Raw genomic sequence first — 15088 nt, forward strand, 5'->3', positions numbered from 1 at the left:
TTAATTTGTCCGAATATGCTCAAATTTCATAGACAATAACCTGCCTAGGGATATGAAAATGATCGAGGTACCTAATTTTGGTCAGTACGTAAATTTGGGTGATATTAGTTTCATGTAGGAGTAGTGAACGTAGATGTTGAACTGTATAAAGTTGAAATTACTCAGGAAAGTGAACGTTCTCAACTGGTCAATTTTACATTTGATATTTGATGTTCATCATTTGAAGGCAGTAATAGCCTTAAACTATCTAAAATAGGAAGCTACAACAAAAAATGGAAGGATACACGTTCATCTTAGACAATAAAATGAAATCTCAAAACCCATCTGATTTTAAGAAATATAATTTTCTTGATTCTTTACAAATAAAATAAACAAAAATTCGTATCACATGTCAAGTTTTCCTTCTTTTCTTATGATCCTCCTTTTAGTTAGATGTCTAAATGATCAAATCTTAAAAGAAGTGAGAATGTAATTCAAGTGCAATTTGCAAGCTCTTTCAAGGTTTTACGTATATTAGGAATTTCTTGCTTAACAATGAGGTATACATGTGTTTATATAAGATAATATTCTTCAGAAACCAATTGAGGTATATATTGCAAAACTAATAAACATAGAAATTGAACCTAAAAGTTTAGGAAAGGATGTTTGTAGTCTAATTATCCTATCCGTGCAAGATAAATGCTTATGCCTCTCTAAGACCATCAAATCTAGGCAGCAATGGATAAAGGAATTACATTACCTAATAATGCATGAAGATAAAAGGAGTCATCCTACCAAAGATGTTTCATATGTACATATTGGTAAAATATTTTTAATATCTTGAGATGTCTCATCTAAAACTACCCAATAATAAACCTACTGCTGTTATAATTAGCATTAAATTCAGCTTATCTGCACTCTTTTATTTTTTTTATATTCATGATCTTTCAGCTTAGCTTCAAGCTCTAAACCATTTTCTTCTGCAAATATGTTTTTTTAGTATAGCTCAACCGGAGACAACTCCAGCAAGCAGACAGACACATGAACTTGACATATCATTGTTTTGTTCAATTTATGAATAGTCCTCTCCTAGTGTATCTTTTTGTTTTGTTCAATTACAAATGGGGTATATCTCAGTATTACTCTAATAATTATTTTCAAAAAACTAAGGTTTTATGTATATATTAAACTTTCGTGATGAAGAGAAGCCTCCATTTTCCTTGACAGTGCTGTAAACATGTATACACCTGCTGTCTTCTTCTCGATGTTATCACCACTACAAAACCATGAACTAATAGACACTTAAGCATCAGGATAAAAACTATTCATCGATGCTTATTCATACTTATATAATACATCCAATGGGAACAGTATATTTCACTATTTGTTTGTCACTTCTATGGTTGTGCACTGCTATTTCATTCGAGTACATGCATGTCTACATCTTAATTTACTGCTATTAATCTCTTTAGTGTTGAAGACGAGTATATAATGAGATGGAAGGGTAAGTACACATTGACTTTTGGAATGTGATGACTTCTATAAAACTCATCAGTTAATCATTCTGACTTCCTGCCAGCCCCGACATTGAATTCTCGTCATAATTCCCTAATGATAAAATGTTCGGTGAAGCATCAACCAAGAAGAAAAAAAGATGAGATTGACAAGAACCACATATGAAGACGAGAAAGAACCCAATAGAATTGACTCAGGAAGGTAATTCCCATTTTCAATGCATCTGGGAGAAATAGAGAAAGATCTGAACAACGACGACCTTTGTCTGACAAGAGGCTAGCATATGATATGGTTTCTGGCAAAAGATAAGATTGATGAGAGAGATAAAATGTCAGCTCGCAAATCCAGCCAGTTTCTTTCTCCAAAGTCTCTGCCGTTATCATGCTTTCTTGTCATTCTTCCTTATATCCAGGCCAAAGAGAGAAAGAGACGAGTGAGAGACAGAGAGAGGAGGGATATCCTATGCACCTCAAATAAAGAAGTAATGCATGCAAACAACGAAGGGACAGGATAGACAGGCGAAGCAGAATGTGAGGTTTCCACTATAACTTGATTCCATATCCCCATGCCATGCATGGCCTGTGACTTTCTGCCCTCGGGGCTGAGACATGACCTCAAGTAAGATAAAAGAAAGGATAGCTTGGCATATGATACTCTTGAAAAAAACAAGAGGCGAGTAAGCCATTAAGAACAAAGGAATCCTTTGCTTGCTGGTCTACCTGTTGCCTAACTACTTCAAACGAACTCAATGTTTTTGTGGTCGTCCATTTCCAACCCCGGCAGGGCCTTAAGGGTGAACCCGGCAAGAAGAGTACACTAGTAGATTGTGATCCCGAGAAGTCAAAAGGCTTAGAGTGAGAGTAGGAGAAAGCCAAGTCATGACGTTAATTAGATGCAATCGCCTTGGAGGAAATTTAATAGGACACATCGTCTAAGATATATAGAAAACTGGAAACAAGAATAAGACACTACCACTGGTTCTAAATTCTGAAAGAAGCACATAGCTAGCTTAGCTCTAGATGTAAATGATGATCTACCTTGCCAGCCTTGGTGAGTTCTTAGCTCTCTAAGGCCTTGGGTGGTGCGGGAAGAACTGGGTGCCCGCCATGAAGGCGCTAAGTGGAGTGGTATAAAGGGCGGATGGATCCAATAATCCGGTGGAAGCCGCCGGGGTTGTCGAGCTAGTGGGTGCAGCAGGAAGGCTAGTTGCAATAGCAGCTGCGGTGGTAATAGCAGCGGCGGCCGTGGAGGACGAGGATTCACCGTGGAGGGCGCGAGGAGTCGAAGGGTACTGGGAATCCGGGCCCTGGTCGTAGAGGATGCCCCTGAACACATGCCCACCGATGCTGATGGCGGTCTGGTATGCGAACTCGTCCTCGGCGTCGTCCATCGGGCTGACCCGCACGCACCGGAACACTGCCGGCGAGCTCACTTCGGTGGGGAAGCTCACGGCCTCCATCCCGCCGCCTCCTGCCGCAGTTCATTTATACTTGGTTAAGTGTACGCCATCAATAACTCTTACACTCATTATTAGCGTAGAAAGGTGAAGAGGGAGCAGGACAGTGAAAGACCGGAGTGAGTCGGAGTGATGGAACTGAGCACACGCAAAGGATTCGAGTGAATAGTGGAATTGATACAGGAAATAGTAGAATGATTTGTACTGCATGTGCTGCTGGTGATACCTGATGACGTGGTGGTGATGGCGGTGGGGAGGCGGGTGGCTATCTCCCTTGGCCTTTTGGAAGGCTCTCCTCCACTGCCACCACCTCCACTTCCTCCGGTGGGAGCTCCGCTGGTCGATCCACCGATTCGGAGACGCTGAGATTGCTGCTGAAGGGCAGCGGCGGCGGCGAGCTGATGCTGGCGCTCGCGGCGCTTCGCAGCTGGGACCCAAGTGCTCTTGACGTGCGTGGGGCACTGGAAGCCGCGGCTCTTGCAGCAGGTCCGGCACCGCATGTGGACGCAGTCCTTCTTGGCCTGGTTGCCGCAGTCTTGGCAGCTCATCCCCCCTCCGCCGCTGCCCCTCATGCTTATCGTGCGGCCAATAGCTCCACCAGCTTGCAGCGGCTCATCCGAGAACGAGAGGAGCCCGGGGGTGGAGGTGTACAGATGGTGCTGCTGCTGCCGCTGGATTTGCTGCTGGTGCTGCTGCCATAGCTCGAAGCCTCTCGTGTAGGTGATCTCTTCGTTTCTACTGCCACCACCACCGACGCCGCTTGATCCGCTGCCGTAGAGGAATAAGCTCTCAGGTGGGATACCTTCTTCCCCTCCTTGCCTGCTTCCCCCACCTAGAGAGAATCCTGCCATGCTCCCTCCTCTGGAAGTTTTAAATCCATAGCAAGATCGATCGATCCCCCTTCGCCTCCTCCTCGTCTACCCTCTGCCCTAATCCACTAGATCTAATTATTTATAAAGAAGAGAAAAAAAAAGGAAGCACAGAGTATAGCATGACAAAACTATAAAGCAACTGATAAAAAGGGCTTAGAATTTGGGGAGGGGGGGGGGGGGGGGGGGGGCAGGGGAGCGAGAGAGAGAGAGAGAGAGAGAGAGTAAAATAGGTGATTGTACCTCTAGAGAGTTACTTCTATCCTTGTAGAGCAGTAAAAGGGCCGTTCTTGATATGCTGGCTTCGTTGCTACTTCACTGCTAATATTGTCTGCTTTTTGTTTTCTCCGATCTCTAACTACTGAGAGAGAGAGAGGGAGGGGACGCAGCGGCAGTAGCAGCAGCGGCTGCAGCAGAACTACTCTCCCTCTCTTCTCACTCTCTCTCCCTCTCTCTCTCTCTCTCTTGTTCTTTGATCGCTCCAAATCACTTCCCTTCTCTCACCTCTTTCTCTCTTTGGAGAGTTATATTTAAGACATGGAATTAGAGCCACTGCAACGCCGCCATGGAGACTGCAAACCCTCGCTGCCGCTGCCACAACCTCAATTCCATTTATTGCACCACCCCTCCTCCGCACTCTCTCTCTCTCTCTCTCTGGCGGAAAACCTATTCTCTCTCACAACACACACACACAAACAAAAAGGATGATATAGTTAATGGATTTAAGCTAGGAAAAAAGTGAGAACAATGGGGATGCCAGTGATCAGCAATTGGTTGTGACTGAGGAAAAGGAAAGGAAAAAAAAAACAAAGGTAACAAAAGAAATCAACCTCGCTGCATCCTTTTTGTTCCCTAATGAGATCATCCATAATAAGTCATCCACAAGATGATGGACCATGTTATTGCACGATCCGAGGGAGGAGAGAGTTACACGTGTCGGACAGCCAGCTGTTGCTTGGCCGTCCTGTGTACGCGCAAAACCCGGTACTTTTGCTGCCTCTTCACTTTAATGTCCCTGCTCAAAAGTTAGAGGCCTAACCACAACACCAACAGACAACAGAGAAAAGAAGACCTCGCGAAAAGTCTGCCCTCATTAAACCATCCATTTGAACAATTCTGCCATTGTCTTTAGCGTGTAACACTCGGTGTCCATATCAATGCCAGTGTCACCAAAAGTGCGAAATCGAAAAGGGAAAATTGAAGTGTTCCTCAATATCAGTGTTGCACACAGTTCACAGAATGAATGGGAGAAGATGACAGGCTGGTCTTCTTTATTCTGCCAAGTGAAATGAACCCAAGTTATTATTATTAATAGATTGGAGTGAACTCGAAGGAAGAAGAAGCAGCAGCAGCAGCAGCAGCAGCAGGAGACTTGGGATTACTAGCAACGCCAGCGAGGGTTTTTCTGACCCGTCGTCGTAGGTCCTCGTATTCGATTCCTATCCATTTCTTTCTTTCCCTTTCTGGGTACTGTTTTTGACCTTATATTATAAGCGTATACTGCAGCTTTTAACGTTCGGTACTATACGTGAGTTTTCTATTGTCATGCATTCATTGCTCCGCCGGTCCGGCATCCCGCCGAATATAGCTACTCGACTCGGGACACGCGCCATTTCCGACAAAAAAAAAAAAAAAAAACACTCTTCCATCCGCTCCAGTATTATACATGCATGCATGGGTGATTACGTGCGTGATCCTCAATAACATACTATTTGTATTTGATTGATTATATGCTTGCTTATTTCACCGGTTTACAAGGTGAAAAAAATAATGTGTCATACATTTATGATGGATTCCATTAATAGTTCGGGCATTCGGATGGCTACTTAGCAAAGCCGGTGCAGGAAGTTAAAGACCATTCCATGGATGAGTAAGATTTGGAATAATTAAAGACCTGACTAGCGGATGTGAGATGATTGGTCCACAGGATGAGGACCACATATAGCTCAGCACCACATGGCATGATCAGCGTACTATGATGTGGTCACGCTGGGTTCGACCACTGCATATCTAACAAGAAATTGAAGGTTTCTTTTCAAAGCGGAGTTGGAGTTAAAGATACTGTCCATCGACCATTCGAGTACATGGAGATGGATAAGATTCTGCTGGTTGAAACTAACACGGTAAAGAGGAAACCATGCGTTATACTGCATCAGTAAAACTCGCTAATCACGTACTTAAACGTGAGGTGCCAATGTTAACCTGCAGTGGTATCTGCATGCGGAGCAGGACAAGAACGTGTGATTAGCGGGACATTTCTCAAGCTAATAGTTTTTAAGATTTCACGCGGAACTCAATTAATAAGGGTCGACGCTTGCTAGCTGTTGGTTAAACCAAGAAAGAGTAAGAAAAGGGTACAGTTTCCATCTACTAATTATTATCCTTGTTGACAGGAATACCTTATTCACTATATCGAGATATATATATATATATATATATATATACACGGGGTATGGATGGATATAAAATGTAGGGAAAGGACATTCATGGAGCTGATTTGCTGGGAGAATGATGCGGGGGTCTCCCGATGAACATGTCCCTGTCTCTTCTCCTAACACCTCGAGCCCTGTGTGGCCTCCCGGGAGTTGACTCTTTATCTTTTCTCTCCTCTGAAGTCTCCAGCTCTCTCCCTCTCCGTCTGCTGCTTTTCTCTCTTCTTCCCATCTCGACTGGCATTGTCGGACTCAGAGCCACCGTGACACCATAAAAGAATGGAGCAGACACGGAGAAAGCGAGATTAGAGAAGAAGGGGACACAAATCCCGGAGCTAACAAACTCCCTTCTCAGCGTCCACACAGAATCCATGTGATCGTGGAGTATGCATTCGTCGATAATATTCCATATGCGTGTGAATGTTTAGCGCCAACACCGCGTTGCAATGACAGAAATAAAGATAGAGAGAGAGAGGGTTGCTTTCTTTTCGTTCCCCTCACTAACTCCGTGATGTTAACCCATCCATACATGATTAGTGGTGCATGACCACGAGGCGTTGCCCAGTGTTTCCTTACTGTCGGTTTGCTCTCATCTCGCTTCCATGCACGTTAGAATAGTAGACCTTATAGCATTAGACAACGGGAGGGCTTTATATTAATCTTTATTTACCATTACAGCCGTTCATCCAATGATGCCGCTTTTCTTCCAATATGCGTTTCTTTTTGCTTTTTACTCACTTCCCACTCGCATGGTCTGTATGTGCAGAGTTGTATACACATTTAGGAGAAGAAGCAGAAAGTTAAGTAGGCATATATTTATACACTAGTGAAGATACTCGTATCTGCTCATCATACTTATCACCCTACTCCCTATCTCTTCTCCTATCAACTCAATGAATGTTTAACCGGAGATGCCTTTAATAATGCTGACCCTACAAAAAAGCATAAGACAGCACTTTGGTCAAGCTTAGATTGAGTAGTGGATGAGTCGAAAGGTTCATCTTGATTATTAATTATCATCCTCATTTGCTCAACCAAGAAGCAAACAGTTGCATATGTGAAAAACACAAATAAAAAAATATGTTATGTTATTATTTAGGGTGTCAATAAGATGAGATAAGATGGGGCGATGTGTACTTCCCACGTCTCCATTCCTGCCTCATCCCTCATTTACCATTTAGATGGGACGAAGACGGAGACAAGAAATTCCTATTGGGGGGTGTGAAGATTCACAGCTTCTTCATGTTCTATTAATTAATCCTATTTTATTTTAAAAAATAAGACGCAAGATTAGTTTATAAACACAAGATATAATTTTTTTTATTTTTTATTTATAAAAAAATATATTAAAAATTAAACATGATTAATTTAGTGGTTAATGTTTGTAGTAATAGGTATTGGGTTTAATTCTATAATATATATATATATATATATATAATTTAATAAATATATTATATAATATAATAATAATAACAGGATGGGAACATGTACGATGACAAGTAGAGCACCCCGTCCTTGCCCCATAACTATACATGTAATTGAATATATCTCCCATCCTCATTTATTTCCTTCATCCTTACCCATTAAGGATGAGTGGCATAATTGATAACTCTAGTTCTTTGTCATGATTCTGATAAATTCTAAAACTAAAAGCTAAATTAATTTTAAGCTTTACTCCACTATTTTTTTTATATTCATGGGTAAGTGGTGATTCCAAGTTTCTACATTAATATAATATAATCTTTCTTAGCTAATATCTTCAATACATCAAATGATGTTTTAAATTCTTAACTTTTGGTAAATGGATTTAGTATATCATCATCATCAGATAAATATTTTAGAAATTTAAATTATATTAGATGATATTTAAATATGTTAGATGAGGTCATGTGACACCATCAAACCAATATCTTAGATATAGAAAAAATATTAAATTAAATTTCAAACCCTCGACCAGAGTCTATTGAGTTGGAAATCAATAACCTCGTCCGACTCCACCGGTTAATGTGCTCTCCAATTATTGTACGGATTTAATTGTGATGTTAGTACTAAAGCAATGTGATTGGGTCCCACTAGGAATAGATGGACCCTAGCTTTGGACATCTATGAAGTGGGAATTAGACGGTTCACAATATTGTGCACAATAAAAGAATATATATATATATATATATATATATATATATATATATATATATGAGTTAGCAATTACCACAAACTAAACCTGGAAAATATTTCATAACAATTGTTTCGATAACCCTCCTCGTTTCTTTTTATTTCTAGACTAAGTTCATTATTATTATATTATATACTTGATTGAAGAATTATCGGTAGAAAAGAGCCAACTCGCCAATTTTGAAGAGTATAATGATCCGTTTCTTGTCCTTTTATTACCAAATTAAATATTAAAAAACAGTAATTCCTTATTATCATGATTTGACATGCATCTCATAGATGATGTATTTCAAATTATAGTGAATATTATAGGAATAGTCTTGTGCAAGGTATTTCTTTCTCCTTTATTATTTGTTTTGGCTCCCACTTTTTCCTGTTCCACCCACATCTCTTTTCGATGGTGGTGGTAGCGACTGGCATCGGTCAAACGAAGAAGGTGAAAGGGGAAGGTGAGATTAAATTTTTTGATCTCCATCTCATGCAAAAGAGAAAGGGATGAGAGGCCGACACAGCGCCCGGCCGACCTCTCTTCCTTGACCTCCTCATCCAAACACGAAACCACCCAGGTAACAATAGTCGCCGACCCTGTGCTCCGGCAACCGTGGCAACAAGTGGGAAGGAGAAGAGGCAACGGCTACGTCATCGTTGTCACGTGCCACCAATCGTGTCGGAACCACGGGAGAAGGCAGGACCACCTCTCTTTTGCTCAAGTGGCTTCACTGTCACTGTCACTGTCACCAACAACAAAACTACAAACGGAAGGAGGGGGACCATTGATCGCTGACGTGGACGCTAGCGCCAAATGACGATTCTACCACTTCCGTCCAAATTTCAAAGCGTAAGGACTAATTCCAGGCAAATTAAATGTCAGAGGTCAATTTGAAAATGTTTGTGCATTTTATCTGATTCAATTATATTTTACACCAAATTACTAAAAAAACTTAAATACTCTTAATTTCACTTAAAATTATTTTTTTTAAAAAAAATTAATAACGACAACTAGCCTCAAATAATTGGAACATTATAATCTTGTTGTTTTTATTATATCTTTTATATGTAATATATCTTTCTAATTTACTTTAAATTAATTTTTTAATTCTCATTCTAAAATTTTTTATTCTCAATAGACTTATTATTTTTCTTATAACATGAGACACTAAAGTTTTTTTTACTTATTCTAGGGTTATTTTGTCTTTCATAAATGCTCTAAAATGTTATCAAGATTGTTGCCAAAGGATATAAGAAATAACATTATCTTATCTTTTTTATTACAATTTTGTTAGTCGATCTAATAATCCTCTAAATATATTTAGATGCTCTACCGAGTACGAGTCTTCTTTCATTCTTAGCCTTTATATCTTTCGCTTGAAATACAACTAGTCGATTAGTCTTTTTAGTGGAATAAAATATTTTAAACTCATCTCAAATAATAGTACTTACATTCGTCATCATCTTGACTTCCTTCTAACCATTTTGCATCATTGTCTTGACTTCCTTCTAATCATTTTTATTACTTATGTGTCCCTTTAATATTTTTGTTAGGATTTACGAAACAAAAAAGATTATATATCCTCTTTTGTTATCAGGTGAAAATTGTTTTTATTATAAATATATCCATAGAAAAGCCTAAAGATAAAAATAACAATATCTTTTGTTAAATTTTAAATCTCATTAAGATTCGAAAAGTACTTATCGACCATAATAGTAAAATACAATAAACTTTGAAAAGCAGTTCGAATCACAAATAGAAATCACGAAAGTTATCAAATGAGTTACATCATAGGAAGTCCATCGAACCAAACAACAAAGAGGACAAGGCTGTGTTATATTTAACTGAATTCAGATGCAATATTCTTGTCCAATTCGTACACAACTCACTCACGCTCTTGCTCTGTAGGGCGCCTCCTCGAAGCTAAGTAGAAATCCTACATGATCTTGATCCGACTATAGTGCATTATTCCTCGAACAATGACTACTGTTCTTTTCAACACTCTACTCTTCCATCAAACACAGTGCATGCCGGAGATCTTATTCATTAGGAAAATAGCCCCATATGGGTGTCCTATTTGGTCCCTTCGTTTGGCCGCTTCTCCATCTCCCCGGAGTGACTATGGAGCCAATGCAAGAGGGGTCGTAGATATCATTGGATTTTCCATAACATTCATGTACTTATGGAGTATATCCGGAACATGCATCCTAACTCTTTTTCCTTCATTCCGCCCTTTAAAGCTCACTCATCAACTTGATCCCTCTCATCCACGGTCTGTCTTTTGAGCATGCTGATTTGTGACTCATCTCCTTAATTCTCCATCTTGAGTCGATGGGTACCTACATGCTAAAATTATCTTTCAAAGTAGGATTGGATCATGTTGCCATAATTAATATGCTCACAATAGGAGTATCCCACATTGATTGTTAGGTCCTAACTTGTAGTAGATTTTGACTTCTAAGCTATCATTAGGACTGAGGAAAAAAATCTTATAAATAGGTCCGCAGTTCTTGTATAATATATCTTATGAAAACTCCCTACTAATTCTCATCTTATGCCTTGGTAAAACTCTACGTAAGCTTGCTTTCGATCTCCCAAGTAACTTTCTAGTCTTAGGACTCATATAGACCAATATCCTGTTTAGGATTCTTCTCTCCGACATCGACTTTTTAGACTTTCCATGGGTGCATGTTGATATTCGTCAAATAGTTTTGGAGATAAAAGACAGCATCGGATTCCTTTCTTCTTTACATTTCTCTATTTGTGAGACACGAAGGACAATATGGATCTTTGAAATTTTGAATCCATATGTAGTTGGTTTGTTGTGTATAATAACTATAAACGACCTTATAAAAATACGGATAAAGTTTCTTATAGCAAGTTATGTATACTATCATTGTATCATTTGATAAGAAATAACTAACTGAATTTTTATTGATGGTGTGTATGAATTTATATAAGATTACAAATTATAGTAATTACATAATTTTTTCAATCAATAATAAATATAAAAATTTATTAAATTATTTTATAATTTAAGAGATTACATTAAGATCATAATCTTTATTAATGATAGAATCATGATAATATATTATCATAAATTCTATGGTTAAGATTCTTAATAACATAGTATCAAAATATTGAGAGGATCATGATAATCTTGTCATGATTTATTTTTCTCATTAATATTTTTTCTAATATACCCTCGTAAGATGATGCTCCCATCGGAGATACTAATCTTAGACCAAAGTAGAAGGAATTGCTGGTAACACAAAAGTTTAGTAAGAGTATCTGCAAGTAATCAGAAGATGAGACATGAGAGACATATAGTTCACTATTTTGAACCTTATTACGAACAAAGTAAAAGTCAATAACTACGTGCTTCATTAAAGAGTGAAATACAGAATTAGCATATAGATATACTGTCCCGATATTATCATAATATATAGATGGAGAATCATAGATTACGATAAATAGTTTATATAGTAATGATTGAATCCAACAAAGTTTAGTAGTTATCGAAACAACCGTTCGATATTCAGCACCTCCATAGAAGATCTTACAATAGAGCGTTGTTTCTTGAAATTCAAAGGGATTGGATTATGACCAAGAAATATAATATCCTGTCATCCTTATTACTTATTTAACCGACATCTGAAAATATATGAAGTAATAGAAGAGAGTAACTTCGGAGAAATAAGCCATGATCAATAATGCCTTTTAAGTACCAAAGAAGACTTTAATAGCTATCCAATGATTAGAAGTTGACTTGTGTATAAATTGAGATAATTTATTCACTGCATATGTAATATCTAGACAAATAAATACTAAATACTATAGATTGCTAACAACTTAATGATACTTGGCATCGCTAAGATTAGCACTATCAGATGAGGTAAGAGGAACACTTATAGAGACCAGTGCAATAACAGTATTGGCTTCAAGTATTTTAGTATGATAAAAAAGGTCATGAATATACTTCTATTGAAAAAAAAAAAAAGACTATTTGTCACGTGGATTATTTAAACATTGAGAAAATAGTTGAGGGATCCAAGATATTTGATAGAAAACTTACTTTTGAATAAATTGATTAATTATTTCTGATTTATTACTAGTAATAATTAAGTCATCCATATAAACTAATTAAAACATGATTATGCCTTCATGAGAATAAATGAATAATGAATTCTTAGATTGAGAATTATGAAATCTAACAAAAATTAGATGTGTTCGAAGTTCATAATACCAATCAAAAGGGGCTTGCTTGAGATCATAAAGAGTTTTAAGCAACTTATAGACATGTTAAACGAGATTATGATCAATAAAACCTAGTGGTTGCCTCATAAATATATCCTCGAAAATATGATCATGAAGAAATGTATTATTCATGTCCAATTATTAAAGTTCCCAATTGTTAGATAAAGCAAGACTTAGAATAATATAAATTGTTGTTGACTTCACAACTAGGCTAAATGTGTCATGATACTTAAGGTCTAGACATTGATGAAATCTCTTCGCAACAAGTTTGCTTTATACATATTAATGGACACATCAGGATTTTGTTTGATGCGAAAAACTCATTTGCACCCTAGAAGATTTTGACTTGGATGGGATGCGACTAAGTCTCATATACCATTTCATAGCAAAGTATTATATTCTTCAAACATTATTGCTCATCATTTGAAAAATTTTAAGGCTTGGTTAATAGTGGAAGGCTTAGAAATAAATTTTTGGGATTATTTTATGAAAATAAAAATATTTATTTGGTTTAAAGATTTAACTTTTGGATCTAATAACCATTGAATGAATTTGTATAGAGTCAATGACATCTTTATGATGTATTGGATGAGAAGAATTTAATGTATAAGATATTGAAACCAAATTTTGTTGTGAATTCTCTCGTTACGTGACATTCTCATGAGACAGCCAGATGGATAAGATAACTTGTTGTTCATCATACACTATTGAGGAAAGACCTAGTGAGATTTGAGTAGATAAAGTGTTTAGATTGATAGGTGATTTTGATGTTTAAACTTAAACAAGAATGATAATATAAGGCGGCTCATAAATTTGGGAAACCTAATTAATAAAGTTATTAGAAGTTAGTCTAGGTAAAAGAGAGTCGAGTGATTTACAAGGAAAAATATATTTCACAAAGAAATGAAAATTCTTTTGATAGATAGATCAATACATTCAAAGGCACTTTGATTAGTGGAATATTCAAAAAAAACATTTGGATTTGATTAGGCTTCTAGTTTGTTATGTTTTAATTGAGGATAACATACACAATCAAAAACATGTATTTTATTATAGTTAGGAGTAGATCCAAATAATTTTTCAAATAATGAAACTATGTTTAGAACTATAGTGGGCATGTGATTAATAAGATAAGTTGAAATAGCAATGCAAGAGACCAAAATTGAAGAGGTAAAGAAGCTTGAGCAAAGAGTGTGAGACTAGTTTAGATGATGTATTAATAATAATGTTCCGCGGTCATATTATGTTTAAGAATATGTAGAGGGGTGAGAAAATGAGAGATTTTATTGGTTTCAAAATAGTTACGAAGCTTTTAAAATTTACAACTGTTTTCAGAGTAAAATGAAATAATAGATTATTAAAATAACTTTTCAATAACAAGCTTAAATTTTGGAAAATTGATGAATACTTCATATTTTTGCTTCATAAGAAATAACCACATGTATTTTATGAAATAGTTAACAAAAATAAGATAGTAGTTATGGACCCCAAACATTAGAATATATAATTTTAAGAGGTGAATTACTTGTGAGAAAAGATATAGAAATGGAAGCTCGTACATTTTATTGTATTTGCATGAGTTACACGAAAAGGGATGGTAAGATAATGATGATAAAGGTAAATTGAAAAAACAAATAATATGATTTAGAATCTTAAAAGAATGATGCCCTAAGCGATTATGCCATTTTTGAAATAAAGTCTTGATGGTGGCTAAAGCAAAGATGGATTTAAATGGTGCAATAATTGGCCACTCATAAACTCTATCTCTATTCAGCCCCTCAATGAGATGTGCCCCCATTTTGAGATCCTTTACAATAAATAAAGATGATAAGAATTTAATAGAAAAGAACATAATTTAAAGACAAATATTAGGTTCTTCTTTATATCAGAAATATAAAAAATATTAAAATGTACAAAAGGATTTTGAGAAAAAAGGAAAGGTTTATAGAACCTACGAGTTATTTTGAAACCTTTGCCACTATCTATCATGATATCATTTGAACCATCATAATCTAATGAAGAAATAGATTATTTAAGTTAGACATAACATGATGAGAAGCCTTGAGATTAATAAGCTAGTTTGAAAGTTGAAAAGATTGTGGAGCAAAGTGAGTGCGCGATAGTCATAATAAAAACCAAGTAGGTAGTGCAATAGTATATATAGAACAAGATAGGTATGAAGGTTGAAACATCTATGGAATAGTAGCTTGCAAGCGATAATATTTCTTAGTAATATGGCCTTGTAAGTCACATATTTGACAAGTGATTTTGTTGTTGAATTGTTGACACTTTGTTATTATGTTGTTACATATTATCTCCAGAATGATTGTTTGAACAATTGTCTTTTGTTGCTAGAATTAGTTTTGTTAGCGAAATTGATAGTGATAGAAGCAGTATTAGAAGGTGGTGTCTCTCGTTT

General features: G+C 36.9%; 1 protein-coding gene across 2 annotated transcripts; it reads right to left on the reverse strand.

Moving 5' to 3' along the window:
* Positions 1-2407: 2407 nt before the first annotated feature.
* On the reverse strand, positions 2408-4235 carry LOC135636216 (protein SHORT INTERNODES 1-like). Of its 2 annotated transcripts, none has more exons than XM_065147842.1 (3): positions 4063-4235; positions 3177-3874; positions 2408-2964 (listed from the first exon to the last, which is right to left on the reverse strand). In XM_065147842.1, the coding sequence occupies exons 2-3, from the start codon at positions 3799-3801 to the stop codon at positions 2561-2563; spliced, it is 1029 nt and encodes a 342-aa protein (XP_065003914.1). In that variant the 5' UTR covers positions 3802-3874; positions 4063-4235; the 3' UTR covers positions 2408-2560. The 2 variants fall into 2 exon arrangements, with proteins under 2 accessions (XP_065003914.1, XP_065003915.1); XM_065147843.1 differs by having other exon boundaries at positions 3177-3879.
* Between the last annotated feature and the right edge of the window lie 10853 nt (positions 4236-15088).

The sequence above is a fragment of the Musa acuminata genome, chromosome BXJ3-4 (assembly GCF_036884655.1).
Source record: "Musa acuminata AAA Group cultivar baxijiao chromosome BXJ3-4, Cavendish_Baxijiao_AAA, whole genome shotgun sequence".
In the NCBI taxonomy this organism is placed as follows: domain Eukaryota; kingdom Viridiplantae; phylum Streptophyta; class Magnoliopsida; order Zingiberales; family Musaceae; genus Musa; species Musa acuminata.

Bases quoted from the DNA above. Each gene is read 5' to 3' on its own strand.
- LOC135636216 (XM_065147842.1), bottom strand. From the start codon at position 3,801: ATGGCAGGATTCTCTCTAGGTGGGGGAAGCAGGCAAGGAGGGGAAGAA. The intron at 2,965-3,176 runs GTATCACCAGCA...GAACTGCGGCAG, and splicing joins CATCACCACCACGTCATCAG to GAGGCGGCGGGATGGAGGCC.